General features: G+C 37.4%; 1 protein-coding gene across 3 annotated transcripts; it reads right to left on the bottom strand.

Moving 5' to 3' along the window:
* Window positions 1-1,784: 1,784 nt before the first annotated feature.
* CHEK1 (checkpoint kinase 1) lies at window positions 1,785-23,054 on the bottom strand. 3 transcript variants are annotated; one of them, XM_005870899.2, is made up of 13 exons: window positions 22,226-22,839; window positions 21,007-21,230; window positions 19,751-19,815; window positions 19,593-19,662; window positions 17,793-17,981; window positions 17,258-17,362; window positions 15,113-15,208; window positions 14,297-14,405; window positions 13,934-14,111; window positions 13,545-13,676; window positions 11,123-11,224; window positions 9,425-9,546; window positions 1,785-1,920 (listed from the first exon to the last, which is right to left on the bottom strand). In XM_005870899.2, exons 1-12 carry the CDS (start codon window positions 22,444-22,446, stop codon window positions 9,451-9,453), a joined length of 1,587 nt encoding a protein of 528 aa, XP_005870961.1. In that variant the 5' UTR covers window positions 22,447-22,839; the 3' UTR covers window positions 1,785-1,920; window positions 9,425-9,450. The 3 variants fall into 3 exon arrangements, with proteins under 3 accessions (XP_005870961.1, XP_014398904.1, XP_014398903.1); XM_014543418.1 differs by lacking the exon at window positions 1,785-1,920 and adding an exon at window positions 22,948-23,054 and having other exon boundaries at window positions 9,225-9,546; window positions 22,226-22,310; XM_014543417.1 differs by lacking the exon at window positions 1,785-1,920 and having other exon boundaries at window positions 9,225-9,546; window positions 22,226-22,838.
* Window positions 23,055-23,103: the final 49 nt, after the last annotated feature.

A 23,103-nucleotide genomic window follows, 5' to 3' on the forward strand; every position in this document is an offset into this window, starting at 1 on the left:
GGGGGAAATTTATAGCAATAAATGCACACTTTAGAAAAGGGAAAAAAAGGCTCAAATCAATTAAGTTCCCATCTTCAAGAACCTTGAAAATGAAAAGCAAAATAAACCCAATGTAAGCAGAAGGAAGTAATGAAGGTAAAAGCAGAAATCAATAATACTGGAAACAGAAAAATAGAGAAAAATCAATAAAAGGAAGAGCTGGTTGCTCCAAAAGATCAATTAAACCTCTAGCAAAACTGACAAAGAAAAACAAAAAGATACAAAGAGACCCTGAAGACTTCAAAAAGTTACTAAGGGAATACTATAAACAACTCTACACACATAAATTTGACAACTTAGTTAAAGAAACCAACTCTTTGAAAAACACAAATTACCACAACTTGCTCATTATGTGATGAGTAATTTAAATAGTTTTATAATTATTAAAAATATTGAATTTATAATCTAGAAATTCCCCCAAAAGCAATCTCCAGGCTGTGATGTTTTCACTTGAGAATTCTACCAAATGTTTAAAGAAAAATTAACACCAATTCTACACAATCTCTTCCAGAAAACACAGAGGGAGAGAACACTTAGCAACTCATTTTAAGAAACTAATGTTACCCTGATACCAAAACCAGACAAACATAGTACACACACAAAAATAGAAAGAAAGAAAACCTATAGACCAATATCTCTCGTGAATACAGACAAAAAAATCCTGAATAAATATTATCAAATGGAATTAAGTATGATGTAGAAAAAATTATACACCATGAGGTTTATTTGTGGGTGCAAAGCTGGCTCAATATTTGAAACTCAATGTAATCCATAATAGCAGGCTAAAGGAGAAAAATAAGTTGATCATATCAACTCATACAGAAAAACACATTTACAAAAATTCAACAATCATTCACGTTAAACTCTCAGAAAAACTGAAACAGACGAGTTTCCTCAACTTAAAAACACACGCTACCGATAACATTATCCGTAATGATAAAAAAACAGGATGCTTTCTCTCTAAGCCTGGGAACAATCTTAATCAACAGAAGTTCCAGTCAGTGCAGTAAGGAAAGAAAAGGAAGTAAGAGGCATAAAGTTCAGAAAGGAAGAAATGAAACTGTCCCTATTAGCAGATGACATGATGCTCCATGTAGGAAATTTGAAGAAATCCAGAAAAACACTCGTAATTAGTTAGCCCAGCAAGGTCAGAGAACACAGTATTAATGTACAAAAATCAATTGTACTTCTATATGCTAGCAATGAACACTTAAACACCCAAACTAAAATACACTATCATTCCCAATGGCTTACAACAAGAGAACTATCTATATATATTTAAAAAGCCAGTGATTGGAACACTAGAACGACCAGAATGACCGGTCACTATGATGCCCACTGCAGCCAGCGAACCAGCCGATATGGGGGTGGGGCCGGTCGGCCAACCTCCTGCAGCCCCTCCCCCCGCCCCGCCCCCAATCCCTCCCACCCCAACTAGGGGTGGGGCCCACCAGCCAATTGCCCGTGGCTCCTCTCCCCAGCCGGCCCAGCCCGGCTGAGCCCAATTGGTGTGGGCTGGCCAGCCAACCTCCCGTCGTCACCTCCTCCTGACAGGCCCGGCCCTGATCCGCCCCAGTTGGGTCCGGGCCGGCCAGACCTTACCTGTGCACAAATTCGTGCACTGGGCCTCTAATGTAGATATAAATCTAATGAATATGCATAGGCTGTATAAACTGAAAACTACACATGCTGATGAAAGAAATCAAAGATATTTTAAGAAATGGAGAGATGTGTTGTGTTCATGAATTGGAAGACTTACCACAGGAAAGCTGACAATTCTCCCAAAGTTGATAGAATTTAGTAGAATTCCAACCAAAAGCCCAGCAATGAGGAGCAACATCATCAAGATGATGGACTAGGTAACTCCAGGCTCTCTTTTCCCTGTGGAAATATTTTTTTAATTAGAGATCAGAGAAAATAATTTAGTAGGAATGCTAGAAAACAGTCAAAGGTCTACAGCAAACAAATGAACACCCAATCAAGAAAAAGCCTAAACATGGTAGGAAGTTTCATGGTGTTTTTACTCATCCTTGCTCCACCCCCTTTTCTAGAGAAGGCGGCAGTGGTCCAACTGCCAATACACTGCCTCCAACCCAGTGAAGCAGCCCCTGTTTGCAACATGCTAATCTGTGTGGGGGCTGCCTGAGGACCACCCTGTTTTAATCAGCTCCGGAGCTCAGGTAGGGAAAAGCAGAACAGCTCCGATCTTAGGCTGAAAAACCCACGAGAAGCAGTAAGCAGCTCTTGTGAAAGCTGTAGGGGCCTACAGATGAGCAGATGCCTGGGTAGGAGATTCTGGTTAGGTGGTGAGAATGTAAAGTGATGCAGTCTCTGTGGCAAACAGCGGGATGGTTCCTCAAAAAATTACAAATACAACTACCATATGATCCAGCAATTCCACTTCTAGGGATATAACCAAAAGAATTGAAAGCAGAGACTCAAATAGGTATTTGCACACCCACATTGGTAGCGGCATTATTCACAATAGCCAACAGGTAGAAGCAATCCAAATGTCCATCAAAGGATCAATGGATGAATAAAATATGGTATACAAAAACAACGAAATGATTATGCAGCCTTAAAAGGAACAAAATCTGATCTGAAACATGCTACAACATGGTTTGCAAACATATTTTCCCATTCTGTAGCTTGCCTTTTTATCCTCTTAATAGGTCTAAAAACAGCAAATGTGTGTGTGTTTTTTTTCATTTCAATGAAGTTTAATTGTTTTTCCTCTTATGGATGATATTTTTGTTTCTCTTAGACAGAGTATAATAATGCTTTGTCTAGGCCTAGATCTTGAAGATTTTCTCCTATGTTATTTCTGAAAGTTTAATGGTCTTTTATTTTACATTTAAGACTATGATGTCCATTGACTGCACAATAAAATACAATGAAATGTTATTCAGCCATAAACAGGAATGGAGTACTGATACAACATGGATGAACCTTGAAAACATTAAGTAAAAGAAGCCAGGCACAAAATTATATAATTCTGTTTCTATTAAGTGTTCAGAATAAGCAAATCAATTCAGACAGAAATTAGTGTTTCTCAGGGGCTGAGGGAGGAAAAAGTGATGACTACTAATGGGTAAAAGGTTTCTTCTGAAGTGATGTCAATGTTCTGGAATTAGACAGTGGTGGTGGTGGTTGCACAACTTTGTGAACATACTAAAAACCACTGAAGGGTACATTTTAAAGGGTGAATTTTATGGTATATAAATTATCTCAATAAAAGTTTTTAATTAAAAGCAAGTCCTAATTTTGAATTCAGAAACATAATTCTAAATAGCCCCTGGGTCAAAAAATAAATCATAAAGAAATTAGAAAACCATCTGACACAGATAACAAAAATACAACACATGAAAATGTGTGGCATAAAGTGGTACTTAGAGGAAAATTTATGATTTTAAATGCTTATATGAAGCACATATAATTGACACAGGACTAGTATCATGAATGTATATATTTACAGATAACACAAAGGATAGAGGAAACATGAAACTGTACCATAGTAATAAAATCAACAAATTCAGACGAAAGAAAATTATAGGGTAAACCAGCTGGATTATTTTACCAACAAAAATTGCAAGGGGGCCTGGCCTGTGTAGCTCAATAGTTGAGCCTTGACCAAGAGGTCACCGGTTCAATTCTCGGTCAGGGCACATGCCTGGGTTGTGGGCTTGATCCCCAGTAGAGGGCGTGCAGGGGACAGCTGATTGATGTTTCTCTCAAGATGTTTCTATCTCTCTATCCTTCCTCTCTATAAAATCAGTAAAAAACATTTTTTTTTTAATTGCAAGGGGGAAAAATCAGAGAGAGGGGGGGATGAAGGGGGAATTTATAGACCAAAAGTAACTTAAAAGACATCAGTCAATTGCTAGTGTAGGCTTTATTTGGATTCTGATTCAAGACATACAGCCCTAGCCGATTTGGCTCAGTGGATAAAGCGTCAGCCTGTGGACTGAAGAGTCCCAAGTTCGATTCGGGTCAAGGGCACATGCCCAGGTTGTGGTTAGATCCCCAGTAGGGGACGTGCAGGAGGCAAGCCCATCAATGATTCTCTCTCATCATTGATGTTTCTATATCTCCCTCTCCCTTCCTCTCTGAAATCAATAAAAATATAGTTTTTTAAAAAAACATACTATAAAAAAATAAGAAAATGTAAACACTGAATGTATATCAATGAAGAGTGGTAAGAAAAAGATAATATTTTCTTTTTTTCCCCTTTTTTATTGAGTTTATTGGGATGACACTGGTTAATAAAATTATATAGGTTTCAAGTGTTCAATTTCTATACTACATCATCTGTTTATTATATTGTGTGTTCACCACACCACATCAAGTCTCCTTCCATTTATTCCACCTATACCCTCTTCTGCCCAATCCCATACCTTTCCCGCTGGTAATCACCATACTGTTGTCTGTGTCTATGAGTATATTTTTTTAATTGCTTAATCCTGTCACATTTTTCACCAAGCCCTGTAACTCCCCTCCCCTCTGACAACTGTTAGTCTGTTCTCTATGAGTCTGTTTCTATTTTGTTTATTAGTTTATTTTGTTCCTTAGATTCCACAAATGAGTGAAGTCATATGGTACTTGTCTTTCTCTGACTGGCTTATTTCACTTAGCATTTCACTCAAGGTCCATCCCTGCTATCCCAAAGGGTAAGATTTCCTTCTTTTTTATGGCCGAGTCGTATTCTATTGTATAAATGTACCACTGCTTTTTTATCCAGTTATCTACTGATGGGCACTTGGGATGTTTCCAGATCTTAGCTATAGTAAATAATGCTGCAATGAACATAGGGGTGCATATATTCTTTCAAATTTGTGTTTTGGGTTTCTTTGGATATATTCCCACAAGTGGAATTGCTGGTTTATAAGGTAGTTCCATTTTTAATTTTTGAGGTAACTTCATACTGCTTTCCACAGTAGCTGCACCAATCTGCATTCCCACCAACAGCACACAAGGATTCCCTTTTCTCCACATCCACACCAATACTTGTTGATTTATTGATAATAGCCATTCTGACAGGTAATATCTCATTGTGGCTTTAATTTGCATTTCTCTGATGATTAGTGATATTGAGCACATTTTCACATGTCTATTGGCCATGTGTATGTCCTCTTTGGAGAAATGACTATTCAGGTCCTTTGCCCGTTTTTTAATAGGATTGTTTGGTTTTTTGGTGTTGAGTTTTGTAAGTTCTTTATAAATTTTGGATATTAATCCCTTATCAGCTGTATCACTGGTTGTCTTTTCATTTTGTTGGTTTCCTTTGCCGTGAAGAAACGTTTTAGTTTGCTTTAGTCCCATTTGCTTATTTTTCTTTGTTGTTTCCCTTGCCTGAGGTGATATTTCAGAAAAATTATTGCTATGAGAAATGTCTGAGATTTTACTGCCTGTTTTCTTCTAGGATTTGTATTGTTTCAAGTCTTACATTTAATTCTTTAATCCATATTTTTATTCTTGTGTATGGTGTAAGAAGGTGGTCTAGTTTCATTTTTTTTGCATGTATCTATCCAATTTCCCCAACACCGTTTATTGAATAGGCTATCTTTATCCCACTCAGCGGTTCTCAACCTGTGGGTCTCGACCCCTTTGGCGGTCGAACGACCCTTTCACAGGGGTCACCTAAGACCATCCTGCATATCAGATATTTACATTATGATTCATAACAGTAGCAACATTACAGTTATGAAGTAGCAACGAAAATAATTTTATGGTTGGGTCACAACATTAGGAACTGTATTTAAAGGGCCAGAAGGTTGAAAACCACTGCAGATGTTTTTGCCTCCATTGTCAAATATTGACTATAAAGGCATCAGTTTATTTTTAGGCTCTCTATACTGGTCCATTGATCTATATGTCTGTTTTTATGCCAGCACCAGGCTATTTTGATTACTATGGTCTTATAATATAGTTGGATATCACGTAGTGTGATTTCTCCAACTTTGTTCTTTCTCGGGATTGCTGTGGCTATTTGGGTCTTTTGTGATTCCATATAAATTTTTAGAATAGTTTTAGTTCTGTAAAATACTCCATTGGTATCTTAATAGGAATTGCATTGAATATACAGATTGCTTTGGGTAGTATGGACATTTTAATGATGCTAATTCTGCCTATCCATGAACATGGTATATACTTTCACTTATTTGTATATTCTTCAATTTCTTTCTTCAATGTCTTATAATTCCTGAGTATAGGTCTTCTACATCCTTGGTTATATTTAGTCCTACTTATTTTTTTTTTTAAGCAATTGTGAATAGGACTATTTTCTGAGTTTCCCTTTCTGATAGTTCATTATTGGTATATAAAAATGTAACTGATTTCTGGATATTTATCCTGCTACTTTACTGAATTCATTTATCAGTTCTAGTAGTTTTTTTGGTGGAATATTTAGAATCCTCTATATACAGTATCATGTTATCTGCAAATAATAAGTTTTATGTCTTCCTTTTCAATTTGAATGCCTTTTATATCTTCTTCTTGTCTGACTGCTGCGGCTAGGACTTTGTTGAATGAATGGAAAAGCAGACATCCCTGTCTTGTTCCTGACAAGCTTAAGGGAAATGCTTGTAGTTTTTGCCCATTGAGTATGATATTGACTGTGGGTTTGTCATATATAGCCTTTATTACATTGAGGTATGTTCCCCTATTCCCATTTTGCTGAGTTTTTATCATAAATGGGTGGTGGATTTTATCAAATGCCTTTTCTGCATCTATTAATATAATCATGTGGTTTTTAACCATTTTTTTTTAATGTGGTGTATCAAATTTATTGATTTGTAGACATTGTACCAACCTTGCATCCCTGGAATAAAGCCCACTTGATCATGGTGTATGATCTTTTTAAAAATATATATATATTTTTTTTTATTGATTTTAGCGGGAGGAAGGGAGAGAGATTGAAACATTAATGATGAGAATCATTGATTGGCTTCCTCCTGCACACTCCCTACTGCGGATCAAGCCTGCAACCCGGGCATCTGCCCTTGACTGGAATCGAACCCGGGACCCTTCAGTCTGCAGGCCAATGCTCTATCCACTGAGCCAAACTGGATAGGGTGGTATATGATCTTTTTAATGTATTACTAGATATGGTTTGCTAATATGTTGTTGAGAATTTTAGCGTCTATGTTCATCAGGGATATTGGCCTATACTTTTCATTCTTTGTAGTGTCTTTATTTGGTTTTGGATTTATTTGGCCTCCTAAAATGAGTTTGGGAGTCTTCCCTCTTCTAGAATTTTTTAGAATAATTTTCGAAGGATAGGTGTTAATTCATCTCTGAATGTTTGATAAAATTCACCTGTTAAGCCATCCAGCCCAGGACTTTTGTTTATTGAGAGTTGTTTTATAATTGCTTCAATTTTACTAGCTGTAATAATCTTTTCAATAACCAGTACTAAACGGATAGCCAAATATGGGAGAAAAAATGAAACTTGAGCCCTAACCGGTTTGGCTCAGTGGATAGAGCATTGGCCTGCAGACTGAAGGGTCCCAGGTTCAATTCCAGTCAAGGGCATGTACCTTGGTTGCGGGCACATCCCCAGTAGGGAGTGTGCAGGAGGCAGCTGATCGATGTTTCTCTCTCATCACTGTTTCTAACTCTCTATCCCTCTCCCTTCCTCTCTGTAAAAAAATCAATAAAGTATATTTAAAAAAAAAAGAAACTTGACCTCTATCTTACATTATACACAAAAAACATTTTCAGGTAGACTGTAGATCTGTGTAATCCAAAACTATAAATAAATCTTTTAAAATATGGAAGAAATTTCTCATAAACTTATAGTAGGGAATGAATCCTTAAATAAGAAACAAAAAAATGTTAGCCAAGGAAAGATCTTAATTGGACTACATTAAAATTACAAACTTCCTTGCCCGGCCGGCATGGCTCAGTGGTAGGTTGAGCATCAACCCATAAACCAGGAGGTCATGATTCAATTACCAGGGCACATGCCCGGGTTGGGGGCTCAATCCCCAGTGGGGGGCGGGCGAGACAGGAGGCAACAGATCAGTGATTCTGTCTCATCATTGATGTTTCTATCTCTTTCTTCCTTTCCTCTCTAAAATAAAAAAAAACAATAAAATAGTTATTTTGGGTCTTGACTATTAGACTAGAGGAAATGGTAGGTAGCCTGTAGCTACAAAAGTCTAGAACTCAGGGGAGGTCAAGGCCAGAAATGATTTGTTTTTGAGTTACTGATGGATGGATGGATAGCAATCTTCAAGAACAAAATTTCTTCATATTTAAGAATTTACTGGCTCAATTCCTCGGAGCCATCTATCGGTTCAAATTTCTTCCTCCTATGGGTATACTGCAGTAGAACAATTTACTGGTACATATACACTAATATATGATAAATTTGGACAATAAAATTTCATATGTCCTTGACTTCAGACTAAGATGAGTGATTTTATAAATTACCAAGAAATAGGAATACAGGGTCTGAACCTAATACATTCAAGTTAATATAAAGTGTATTAGAATAAAGTCTTAGTAAATCTCATAGATAAAAGAATGAGGAATCAGATCTGTTTCTATTATAGCTTCCTTATTTCTGACTCCTTTTTTATTTCTTACCACCTGGAAGCTTAGTCACCAGTAAGTTCACAGAGTTAGTTATTTATTTTCAAAATAGAATTTATTTCTGTAATAAAGAATTAAAATATGGCTGTGAAAGTAGAGAATATAGAAAATATTTAAAATGTGCAACAGTAATTTTAAAGGTAGTTATGCACTAGAGTTTATGCTCAACTTCTACTTGAAAGACCAACCAGCATTTTATATTTATATTTTATTAACTATAATGGGAAAAACATACCAACTTGTAATTCCAATGAATAATTATAATTCAATAATGGGTTTAGATACCTGGCCAGGCCCTTCTGAAAATGAGTACCAATCTTGGGGATATATTTTTTGAAGATAACTTCACTTCACAGACTGATAAATCTACTGTTCAAAAGCCACAAGGATTTCCTTTTTTCACTAATTCATCCACTTAAATCAAGGTGGAAGCAATATGTACTTTTTAGATAAAACCATATGTGTTGGTAAAAATGAGACAAGAATATCATCTTTCATTATATTGGTATAAAAGCTGGTAAACTCATATATCCCCAAAGCTTGGTTTTCACCAGGTGGGTCTCAAATTCAGACACTAAACACAGATGGAAAAGTATCTAATGAATTCTATCTATCCCTTCCCCAAAGTCTTATTTACAATTAAAATATAGGTATCATTTTTATGCAGAAAATACAAAATAATTGGGAAATGGTTGACTAGGAGGAAGACAACTCTTCAGGGACTATTGTTTGCAGATTAGGGTAATCTTCTCTAGGAAGAATAATGTCAACATAGCAGCACTATATTCACCAGGAATCCCAAAGCCGGTGGCTCTATCAGGTGGCAGGAAGCCAAACCTTCTGGCTGCTCACAACATCACTCAGCTTGCCTTTAATCTTCAGGAAGTGTCTCTTGAATTCCAATCCATCACCCTATGTTAGGAATAATATAAAAAATAATGTCAAAAAAAATCAAAACCTCTGTGGTGGTATGCAGAGAAAAACATCTACAGATGCGCCCAGCTACCATTCCCCGTAGGTCCTCTGAGAAAGACCAATTATCTTGGGAGAAGAAATGGCTAAAATAAATAATTCTGACTTGATTTTAGGGCCCATCACTGTTCCCACAACACTGGACTCAGAGAGCAAATACAATGACAGCCTGTCTGTTTTAAGCGTTGATATCTCGGGCCCTAAGTCATTGTTTTCCATAGGTATTGGAAAAATGTAAACTAAAAATAAGCTACGCAACTATACTGAAGCCTTCTCAAAATACTGTGGCAACAAAGCCAGTGATTCAGTTATAAAAACAAACAAACAAACAAACAAACATTATCACACTAGGATCTTAATAATATAATTCCATACCAAGCATCTGGACAACAGTAATGCAGCAAATCTCCAATATAAAGAATATGACCTTCTCCTCCAACCTCCTTTAGAGCTCATACAATCTCTCAGGAAATAGAGAAGATGCTATTTTTGTTTTATATATACCAAAGGCTTTAAAACTATTTATAACCTCAGCTCTAATAATTTCTAAAGAAATAATCATAAATGTGAGTAAAACTCTATTACGCATAGAACTATTAACAGATAATGGTTCATTAATTACAATGTGCAAACATTTCTGACAAATCACAATTTTTATAGAAAAGCTATATAGGAATTCAATATATTTATAAATGCCATGTATAAATAAATATAACATCTTAAAATAATCTCCACATAAACTCTCCATACTATATACTATTAGTAGCAGTAGACTACTATAATGAAATATATCAAAATAAATCTGGACCTAGCTGATTTGGCTCAGTGGATAGAACGTCAGCCTACAGACTGAAGGGTCTCGGGTTCAATTTCAGTCAAGGACATGTACTTTGGTTTCAGGCTCGATCCCCAGCCCCAGTCAGGGCACATATGGGAGGCAACCAATCAATGTGTCCCTCACATCGATGTTTTTCTTTCTCTCTGTCTCCCCTCTCCCTTTCACTCTCTCTAAAAAAAAAAGAAATATTTTTTTAATTAGAGATCAGAGAAAATAATTTAGTAGGAATGCTAGAAAACAGTCAAAGGTCTACAGCAAACAAATGAACACCCAATCAAGAAAAAGCCTAAACATGGTAGGAAGTTTCATGATGTTTTTACTCATCCTTGCCCCACCCCTTTTTCTAGAGAAGATGGCAGTGGTCCAACTGCCAATACACTGCCCCCAACCCAATGGAGCAGACCCTGTTTGCAACGTGCTAATCTGTGTGGGGGCTGCCTAAGGACCACCCTGTTTTAATCAACTCCGGAGCTCAGGTAGGGAAAAGCAGAACAGCTCCGAGAAATGTGTATTCTCCCTGGATGATAAGATTAAACTTGATTCTGAGTTCCTTCTTTCAACTTTTTTGTATTTTTTTTGAACTTTTTTTGTATTTTTTTAAATTTCTACAATGAATATGTAAAAATTCTCTTTAAGCAAAACAAAGTTTTTAAAAAAGATATGTGCTGTTCTATATACCTTAGAAAGCCGGAAGTCAACCAAGATCTTCTCATCCATTTCTACCAAATTCACTTTGAAAATCAGCTTATTGTTTCTTCTATCAGTTGTTGATACAGTAACCTAAGGCAATAAAAATAAGGTTAAGCCAGATGTGTGGGTGGGAAGCCAAAGGCAGTGGGATGACATATTCGAAGTGCTGAAAAAAAAAACTGTTGAGCTAGAATTCCATATCCAGGGAGACTATGCATAAAAAAAAAAAGTCCCAGTTAAAATATGAGTTTGGAAGTACCAGAATTGCCCCAAAAGAAATTCAATAGAAAGTCCTCTATAACTGTTGTTTAAAACACCCAGTCTGTGATATTTTGTTATGACAGCCCTTGCAAACACATATGTTCACACAAAAGCTTGTATAAGAATGATCACAACATTATTCAAAATAGCCTAAAAGTACAAACATCCCAAATGTCCATCAACAGATAAATGTATACACAAAGTGTAGTCTACCCATACAATGAAATATTATCAACGCATAAAAAGGAATATACTATATGTACTGCTAATACTACAGCATGGATTAACCTTGAGAACATTATGCTAAGTAAAAGCAGACACATAGGGCCATATATCATATGATTCCATTTATATGAAATGTCCAGAATAGGTAGTCCATAGATGGAAAGTAAATTAGTGGTTGGCAGGGAATGAAGAAAGAAAGAGTAAGAAGTGACTGCTAATAAAGAAGTACAACTTATTTTGGGGATGAGAAAATGTTCTGGAATTAAATGATGATGCAAGTTGTACAATCTTGTGAATATGCTGAAAATCACTTTAAAATAGTTAAAGCAATGATCTTCCTGTTATGTGAATTTTATCTCAATAAACCTACCTTTTAAAAAAAGAGCGAATTATTTATACAAGTGAGAGGACAATCAGGCTGGCTTCAGATTTCTGCACAGTGGTATTTTCTCCTAACTTCTAATTTTTAAAGCTCACATATCTGCAGAAAAACTGAAGGAACCGTATAATAAATAAAGCCATACCCTTCATTGGCCTTACCGACCTAGATAAGTATGTGATGTAGGGTTTTTTTATGTGGTTGGTTGTTTCTTTTTAAACTAAGTTATAAACAGCATAAACTTCACCATATTTCTCCTACAACCCAAGACATTCTCTGACAAATTACAATTTTATGATCATACCCAAGAAATCTGGCACTGATACAAAAACATTACCTAATATAAAACCCATATTCAAATTTCCCCAATTGATCCAATAACATCTGCTATAGCTTTTTTCCTTTAAATCCATGACCTAGTGATTGCATTATTTATCAGGCCCCTTTAGTCTCCTTTAATACTAGGAAATATTCCCCTATTGGTTTTTCAAAATACTAAGAGTTTTGAAAAGCCTAAAGATAATAGAATGTCAATGTTCCAAATATGCTATCCTATATAAGAATTTAAGTAAAATTTACTTAAATTCCAGCAACCGAACAGCAGAACGACTGCTCGACCAGTTGCTATGATGCGCAATGACCTCCAGGGGGCAGACACTCAACGCAGGAGCTACACCTGGTGGTCAGTGTGCTACCACAGTGGGAGCATCGCTTGGCTGACCAGGATGAGCAGCAGCTCCTGCTGTGAACCTGGAGCCAATGGGCAGGAACCCAGGCTGCGATCGTTGCCTCCTCACCCCAGGCTGCTGCTGCTGCTGCTCCTCCTCCTCCTCCTCCTCCTCCTTCTCCTCCTCGCTCCCTGCCACCTCTTCCAAATGCCCGCAAGCCACGCAGCGCTGCTGCTGGGCTCACAGACCTGACCCTGGAGGCTGGGAGGTAGGTTCATGGACACCAAGGGACTGAGGCCTACTCCGCCGCCTCTCAGTGCTATTGTCCCTGGGCCTGGCCCCGAATGGGTCCCCTGGAGAGGCGAGTGCTCTGGCTCCACGGAAGATGCTATACCAGAGAGCAGACCTCAGAGGGCGGGTCCATAGCTACTCTGCTGACCGGGATGAGCGGCAATCCCATAGTGGGCCAATCCCCACAGGCCATGCCCCCCACCAGTGCACAAATCCTATGCACCGGGCCTCTAGAAATGATATAAACAAAAACTGGTAGATGGGAGCAGAGGACATGGAGAAAGTATGGGATTGTTAATTTATTCATCTTTCATAGAAGGAAGTCGATTGTTACTTTTACAATTTAAGTATGGATCGATTTTGAGAAAATAATTACTTGAGTCTCAATGTTTTCAATAACTTAGAGAAGTCTTTAAAAAATATTTAAGTTAACATTTTACTTAAATTCCTTCAATTTCCATTGTTTCTTTTTCAAACTACTCTATTTATTTATATTTATTTTAAAAATATACTGATGATAGTATTTTAGTCAAATATTTAAATTTTTCTTCAGGAAAAGATATAATGAAGAATGAATGAAATATACCTGATTCATACAACTCTTCTTCCATTGATAGCCCAATTTCTCACAAGTCTCTTTTAGGCATTGGTAAGATTTGTCTGCATCCAATTTGGTAAAAAATCGTGTCATTCTTTTGACCAAGCGCTGCCAGGGGTTCTACATGCCAAATAAAGAAAAGCAGAATACATCTGTTATCACCAAAAGGAGGCATATAGCTATTTAGTCTTAACATTCTTTTTTCTGTGATTTAAGGTTCTTATACATAAAGGTCTCTTCTAATTATTTCTTCCTTGTCAGAAAAAAATCGATATAAAGTGTTAACACTTTAAGATTTATACATTTAAAAAAGAGACTTTAAGACAATAAAAAACACATGGTTTCCATTATTCACCTTACAAACTAAATTCTCTTACCTGTGAGGATCCCGGGGTGCCAAGTAACTGACTATTCAGAAGCATATGATCCGGACATGTGGGCTGGGAGAAACTGATCCCTTGTACCAGTTTATCAATGTATAACGGGCTGGTGTCCCACAAGGAAAGACCGGTCCGTGGTTCTGGCTGGGAACTGGAGTACTTCACATTTTCTTCACTAAGACATTAAGATATGGGGAAATATATAACTTTAAATAAAATCTATCAGGCTTTTTAGTATCACATTACAATTCTCACACCAATAAAAGTGATAATCACTATTAACATGAAATACATATAAATATTACTTTACATGGGGGTATCACCTTCAACAGGCACTTGATGTTGATTAATTAATCTTACCTGGAAGCACTGTTTACTAGAGAGATATCCAAATTGGATTGAATGTGTTTAGAGAATCCACCAGGAGACTCTGATACACCACCCGAAGTGACTCGGGGCCTCTTTGCTCCTAAAAAACAAAATAAAATAAAATAAAATAAAATAAATAAAATATAGAGAACAGACCTACAGCTGTCAGAGGGGAGGGAGGCTGTGGGGCTGGAAAATAAAAACAAGTGCTTTCAAAGTCTTCTATGCCGATACTTTTAAATTAATATAACTGGCAATCTGAAGAAGTGAAACTACATCTGAATTCACTTAACACCAAAATACTTATCCAACAAATAGTGGCTCCTTCTACACGATTTTATGAGAAATGTGGTCGTTTTGAACTGACTAGGCTTCACTTGTCAAATTATACAAATACTGATCAGTAAGTGTGTTCCACGTGTGGAGTACAAGGCCATAATTTTATTGGTACCCTTTATGGTAATAGAAAAAATGTTCTATGAGGGCAGAGAAACCTAGCTAAAGAATGAAAACTTTAAAAAAATAAAAAAAAACAATTTATGATCATGGCAATGAACATTATGAATTTGCTCTATCCAACATTCCTTGCTCCACTGGAGAAGCTGTAACAAGAACACTCGTTAAACAGAAAATGATGCCACTATCAATTCATGGTTACTATCCTCAGCTGGATCCTCAACTACAGTCCTGTGTTTTCTCTCAACAGTTTCCTCTCCCTTTCTCCACAATGATTATTTCAAAACGTCTGCACTCTTGTCAAATTCCTAATTTCACAGAATAAAAATACTTGTATTTTAAGGATACTACCTTTCTTGAGTAGTTTGTTGTACCATCTATCTTTTTTGATGTCTGGGATGGTAATCCTTACTGATGGATTCTCGACTAGGATTTTGTGCAGCAGAGCTGAAAACAAAGCATTAAGACAAACATTTACAAAAGAGTCATGCAGATTAGAAAAGCCTATAGCTTGTGGTATGGAACACATCTCTCTCTTGTTCTCCTTATGTCCAAATATCATTTCTGGGGAATAGAAAGAATAAATTATTAAAGCTACTAAATTATTGCTTTAATTTCATGCAGTTGTTCTTTGCTACTGTCTATATCTTAGAATAGTCTGCCCAGGTCTGATTTTCAATTATTTGCAGACAGTAGCATAACAACCACGTAGAACTGTTCCTCCCCAGCTGACAACATTAACAAAAAGATACAACTTATCCATTTTCAATACCAAACTTGTTCCAATGTCATGTTAAGTACTCATTCACACAGTTTTATTTTAAAAATTTACTTTCCAGCATCCTAATTACCTTGATAACAAATTCATATATCTCCAACCACAAAAATAATTTTCTAATGGACAAAAGGTTTAAATAAAAAAAAAAAACAGGTAATGGGGAATTTTTTTCTAACATTAGAATAGAAAAGACCTTTCCAAACATGACAATATCGCCAGGAACCACAAAGGACAAGATAATAGATTTAAATAAGTAAAAATACACAACTTATTGCATGTCAAAATAGCATAAATAAAATAAAAGCACATGACAAATTGTGAAAAGTATTTGTAATAAATGCAAAGATTGTAAGGTAGGAGAGGGTAAGTAAATGGTGATGGAAGGAGACTTAACTTGGGATGGTGAACACACAATACAATATACAGATGATGTATTACAGAATTGTATACCTAAAACCTATATAATTTTTATTAACCAATGTCGCTCCAATAAATTCAATAAAAAATAAATGCAAAGATCTAATGACATTAATACGTTTAAAAAACTAATAAATACATTGGAGATATACAATGTCATTGGTACTAAATTTAAAAAACAAAAAACACTGAATATATTTTTATAGGCCTATTAAAGTAAATATTTTTTAAGGTAAATTAATGACATTGTGATGAAATATATGAACTTTCTGAAAAACAACTTGGCAAAGTAAACTAGAATAATTAAAAACTACAAATGTCCTTCACCTTGCAATTCCACTTCTGGGGTTTTATTTTAATAAAATAAGTTAAAGGTATGTGCAAAGATTTAGTTATATGGATGATCATTATCTCTCTTTCATAACAGGAAGAAATTAGAAAAAAATCTAGATCTCTAAAAAAGTGAACCAGATGAGTATAATAAGGAATGTCCATATAGTAGAACACCTTCAGAGTCTTTATAAACAATGACGTAGGCCTAAAATTACAATCATAGGAGAAGTTCACAAAGCATTAACACACACAAAAAAGATTACAAAATATTGTGTGTATGTAGTATAATCTCATTTTTTGTAAAAACACACATAAATACACATATTTTGCAACAAAGTATAGAAGCATATATCAAAATATTAAAATAAGCTATTTCTCGCCCTAACTGGTTTGGCTCAGGGGATAGAGCGTCGGCCTGCAGACTGAAGGGTCCCAGGTTCAATTCCAGTCAAGGGCATGTACCTTGGTTGTGGGCACATCCCCAGTGGAGGGTGTGCAGGAGGCAGCTGATCGATGTTTCTCTCTCATCGATGTTTCTAACTCTCTATCCCTCTCCCTTCCTCTCTGTAAAAAATCAATAAAATATATTTAAAAAATAAAAAATAAAATAAGCTATTTCTCAGGGATTATAGGACTGGTTTTTAAAAATTGTTTATTGCCTGGCCAGCGTGGCTCAGTGGTTGAGTGTTGACCTATGAACCAGGTCAGGGAACCATGCCCAGGTTGCAACTCGATCCCTAGTGTAGGGCTTGCAGGAGGCAGTCGATCAATGATTCTCCCTCATCATTGATGTTTCTCTCTATCTCTCTGAAATCAATTTTTAAAAATTTTTATTATTTTTATATTTATTTACAAGGATTATAGATTACTTATATGATAACTTAAAAGTTAAAAAGAAAATGTAAGAAAAAATAATCAAACAGCACTACACTTCATTATCCAAGAAATCAGTACTTTCAATCAGTTACCTAGAGGAGCAGAATCGATTTTTTTCCAAGGGTTGAGGTATGTTTTTTTTTCTTTCCAATCAGCATATTCCTGACAACTGTCACTGGGCTGGTCCCATGGCAATTCTAAAAAAGAAACAAGTTTCCTGAGTGTTCATGTCATTATGCAGTAAAGATTCCAGGGAAAATAATTAACAATACAAATCCATTTCCTCCTAGTTAACTCAATATCGTTTTCAAACTAAGAATACCAGCTCACAAAAATTTCAGAAGCACTCACAAATAGATGAGCCGAACCACTTCCTGCCCTACTCTTTCCAAAAGTATTCACATGAATCTTAAAAGCGAGGGCTACTGTTGCATTTCGTTTAATAGTCTATACATACCTCATTTTTAAAAACCTTTGGGATTAAAAGTTCCAACTTAATTATAAATAATTTACTATTAAAATCCTGTCATATAAATATGGATGCCCTTGGTTTATTTCATTAATTTTGGAATAACAAATCTGTCTTTCCATAGGAGACAAGTTTTATCATGATTAAATAGCTCTTACCCCCAGCCAACATTGCAGTAAGTACTATTCCACAGGACCAAACATCAACTGGTTCTGCATGAAATTCTTTTCTCTTTAGAAGTTCTGGAGCAACATAAGGTAAAGTACCACACATCTTGTTCAATAAACGCTCACGGTTATTATGCCGAAACACTGTTGCCAGGCCGAAGTCAGAGATTTTGAGGTTATCTAAACCAAAGGAAAAAGAGATGGCACTGGATGAAAACGTTTTGTAAGTAGATATACTTAAATAAAGCTTTATTGGAAAATCACTGGTGTCACCCAAGGTTTGTAGAACTTCTCTGCCTTAAAACAAGGCAACAAAGTAATTTTTAAAAAGAAGAAATAAAAGACATCATCATCCAGCAAAAATCAGTGGAAGAACTCATTGCTTCTGCTCATTCAAGAGAAATATATTTTTTTAAAAAAGAGAAATATCGATACACAAACAGGTTAAAGAAAGAAAAGAACTCATCGCTTCTGCTCATTCAAGAAATAAAGAGAAATATCGATACACAAACAGGTTAAAGAAAGATACTGAAGTCAGAAGGGGCTGCCCTTCTGGAAAGGGTACTGGAGACTTGGGCTTAAAAGCAGAGCCTGGCCCTTTATTGGGTTGTGCAGCAGGCAGGAGGAGACATCAATAATGTATTAGGTACAACTTTCCCAGCAGCAGGCAAAGCCTGTCGGCTGGTAGAAAATTTCCATGTAAAGACACACCAAAACTAAAGATCCACAAACCACCAGAACTTCTGGTCAAAGTGGCTACGTTTAGAAAAGGGGGAGGAACTCTAAAAACAAACAAACCAGAAAAGCAAATTTCTACTCTAACTTCCCATCTTCCACACATATAAACTGCAGGTAAAACTCAATTTAACTTATACTTGGTGAATGCCTACTGTAACAAAATGACACTGTGCTAGCCAATGTAGTTAGATAAATTACTGGAGAAGGCTAACAACAGACAACTGTTGCAAAGGTTATGAGAATATAGGACATTACAAAATCTTATAGCAAAAGGAATCAAATCTAGTCGTAGGAATTAGGGAAGATTCCCTATTTTCAACCTTTATAGAGGACAATCTGGCAAAAGATGTTAAAATCTGAAATATTCACATACTCTTTGAACTAGTAATTTCTATTTCTAGGACTATATCCACAGAAATACTCCCTCAAACACACAAACTTAAGGATATTCATTTTATTTGTAAATAACTTAAATGTCCATCAATAAAGAAATGACTAAATCTTATAATACACGTACACAACAAAACTATATAAGTAATTGTTTTTAAATAAAGGTATAGCTATATGTACTGACACAGAATTGGGTATAAGTAAAAAAAAAAAAAAAAAAAAAAAAAAAAGGCAAGTGTCATAAAAAATATTCATTATACGACCCAATTTTTATATTGGGTTTGTGCACAAATTTATAGAACAGTCATCACTGTTTTATTTGTTTTAAAAGCTACAAAAACAACTGTCCCAAAATAGGGGAATAATTCTTTAAAAATCAATGACATCTACAACATAGCATGTAAGCCATTGATGATGTTTACCTGTATTTGAGTTGGAAGGTAGCTAGTGTAATTACCTGTTAATATCTAAATAAACCAATGACATTGAGTCCCAAGTTACTTGTAAGTAGTAATCACTGAAAATACTAATGGATGACCTCTGTATATCCTTGGATTTTGTTTTGTTATTCCCTGAAATTTCAATAATGCAAAAGCCTTCAAACAGCCTTGTATGGCTGGTATTAAAATAATTTAGGTAGCAATCACAAAATGCTAAACTTACCCCTTTCATCCAATAGGAGATTTTCTGGCTTAATATCCCTGTGAGTTATTCCAATATCATGCAGATAAGTCTAAGAAAGCAGAGGGAAGAATATTAGAGTTTAGTAACTTACTTCACTCACACTAATTTTAAGTAAAGTTAGAGTCAACTGTACCTACCACCCCTGCCATGAGTTGATGGAAGAACCTCTGAGCATCTTGTTCAGGCATGCCTATGTCTGGCTCTATAAGAATTCATGATGAAAGTTAGTTTACCAGGTAAATGTAATCAGGAATCAACCACATAACCTCTTAATGCTAAGGTTAAACATTTGTGATTGTACTTTAGCAAACAGAATCCTATGCTAACAATCAAAAAGACTCTGGAGTCCACTAACATATATAATAACAACCTTGAAAGTCCCCGCTTATCTTATATTAACCATTATTTATTTGGTCTTTCAAATTCTCCCCTAATTTCATCAAAATGTCATGCCAAGATTTCTCCACTCCTCAAGTGTAATTGCCAAAGTGGAAGCTTGGGCAAAACTAAGCTAATTTCACTAAATATTTAACAACAGATTTAAACTTCAGATTACCTCTCACACAACAAAGTCACGAATGCCTGTGATGTTTCTTTAGGAACAGTTTTAAGATGTATTCTATTGTCAGTCATCTTTTTTATATCTTGATCTCCCTTATTAACTCATGATTTCTTTTACACTCAACTCCCTCCTAAGATAAATACTTGTGATTCTAATAATCAATTTTAACTGTTAATACCATAGCTTTAAATAATAAACTTAGAACCACAGAATATATTTTATGTACTTCTCAGTGTTCTATAAAAGCAATCCTAGGAAATTCTACATTATTTCACTTGAACACATAAAGAAGAAACATAGTGCCCTAACTGGTTTGGCTCAGTGGATAGAGCGTCAGCCTGCGTACTCAAGGGTCCCAGGTCCGATTCTGGTCAAGGGCATGTACCTTGGTTGCGGGCACATCCCCAGTAGGGAGTGTGCAGGAGGCAGCTGATCGATGTTTCTCTCTCATCAATGTTTCTAACTCTCTATTCCTCTCCCTTCCTCTCTGTAAAAAAATCAATAAAATATATATTTTTAAAAAAAGAAGAAGAAACATAGTAACATGCTATCATTCTGGATCTCTAAATATATACATTGAGTCTACATTTTATCATTCTTAAAACGTACGAAATAATACCAACCAAATCACTTATACAACTTGGGAAAAAAGTTTTGATGACTTTTATGCTTTCATGTGTTAATATAAGTTGCAAAAACAAAACAATTTATTCCAATTTCTCTGTTGCATAAGCAATTCCTAATGGACAATGACCACATAGCAGACCCAAGTTCAAGAAAGAAATTTAGAAACTTATTTAGGAGAATAATTATCTTAAATCCTTTCCATACCGATTCGATCAAAAAGTTCTCCTCCACTGCAATACTCCAGAAATAGATATTGGATATTGCCTTCTCTCCTGTGACCATAGAATTTCACTACATTCTCATGATTTAACATTTTATTGATACAGATCTCTTTCTTAATATTGTCTGGACAGTCTACAGCACGCTTCATGTCTACTATCTTCACTGCAACTGCTTCTTCAGTTCTTCTATTCACAGCAAGCTGAACCCTAAAAAAGAAAGGTTGTAACATTCCAGACGCCTGAATTGTTTATTTTAAAACTTCAAAAAAGATTTAACACGACCCATCCAGAATTACTGCACTTTTCTAAATGTATCCACCAAGGAGAAACCATGGGGATGGTTTCTGCCATGTTCTCAAAAGATACTCCTCCTTTCTGAAATATGAGGTACAACAGACAATGCACCAAAGAAGTCATTATGCTATTGAACCAAAAGTCATTCAATAAATGCTTGAGAAAATGAACTCAACTGGGATAACCATTCTAGGCCACATTCCATATACACATGCTCTATTCATTTAATTCTAATAACATCACCTAACATTCATCAATCCCGCGGTAACTGTTCTCAGCACCGATGGGGTCGGTACCATGATTGCCATCTTACAGCTAAGAAAACAGAGGCAGCAACAGTATCAAGAAGCTCGCGGCGGCCCCGGCCGGGTGGCTCAGTTGGCGGGAGCATCGCTCCCTACACCGAAAGGGTGCAGGGTCAGCCCCTGGTTGGGGCACAGAGGTTTCCCTCTCACATGGATCTCTCTTCCTCTCTCTCACTCCCTTCCTCCTTCTCTAACACCAATATATACAGACGCTGTATATATATATACAGGCTTAAGAAGAAGCAGCTCGCCTAAGAACAAAACAATGATCGGTATGTGACAGGCTGATGATCTGACACCAGGCGGCCTGGCTCCAGAGTCCGCTCATTTGTTCATTTGAAACACGATGCCTAAAGCTCAAGAAGGAAGCGGTGGCAGGAGAAACGGACCTCGGCGCTGGACAAAGTCAATGTCAAAGAAAACAAAGTGCTTGCAAAAGATCGCACAACTTCCGTTCCCCAGAAGTCTGGGATTTCACAGGCGGAGGTCCGTTTCCTAAGGCCCCGCTGTGTTAAAATAACTCCAAAACGACGCACAGGGGCTCAAACGAGACAGAGGAGGGCAAAGCAAGCGGGAAAGCAGGGGGCGAGGACGCGGACTCACTCTCCGTAGGCACCTTCCCCCAGCGTCTGCACCAAGTCCCAGTCTTCCACGAAGGGCACGGCCATGGCTCCGCTGCGCACCGCGGCTGCAAGGGGCGGGACCCAGAAAAGACAGGGATGAGGACGCGCGCCCGTCATCGGGGAGGTCGCTGAACTCTGCGTCGGCCAGGAGTCCTCCATATAAATAACAGCTCTTCTTTCCCCTGACACCCCATCACCCATACCCTACTCCCGTCTAAACCACAGGCCAGTCTCCCAAATCCTGGCGTCCGATCCTGTAAATCCCCATCCCCACGCCCAGCGAATGCGCAGGGTCGGCCCCTCGTCCGCGGAGGAACTGTAGCAGTTGTGATGGGGTCGGGGGACACTGCCTCGCGGTGGATGTAGAGAAGGGGCTAGAGGGGTCTAGGGGAGGGGGAAAGATAATCACGATCACCGCGGCCCCTCCTCCCCACCCCACAGTGTCCCCCCGGCCGGGTGGAGCCCGGGGCGGGGCCAAACTGCCCCGAGGGGCGGAAGGCAGGGCCGGGAGGCACGCAGACTAGCAGCCGGGAGGTCTCTGCAGTCCCTCTGCCTCCGGCGCCCCGTGCCACCCTCCTCCGCCCTCTGGGGCCGCCCCTCCGCGGGAGTCTCTCCGAACCCCTCGCCGTGCTCTCCTAGCTCATGCGGACCCCGAAACTCCTCTGCAGACTCCCTGCCTACCCCACCCGCCGCCCTTCTCACCAGGCCGTCCTCTGCCCGCCACCGCAGGAATCCAAATGCAGCGCTTTTCCCGCCAAAACTGGAGAGCGTCACACTGTCGCAAACGCGCGCGCCCTTGCCGTAAAGCACGGAGGCGCGCTTTCCGGTTGGCGAAGTTTGGCAGCTGGGAAGCTCCTG

Source organism: Myotis brandtii, unplaced genomic scaffold (genome assembly GCF_000412655.1).
Source record: "Myotis brandtii unplaced genomic scaffold, ASM41265v1 scaffold325, whole genome shotgun sequence".
Classification (NCBI taxonomy): Eukaryota; Metazoa; Chordata; class Mammalia; order Chiroptera; family Vespertilionidae; genus Myotis; species Myotis brandtii.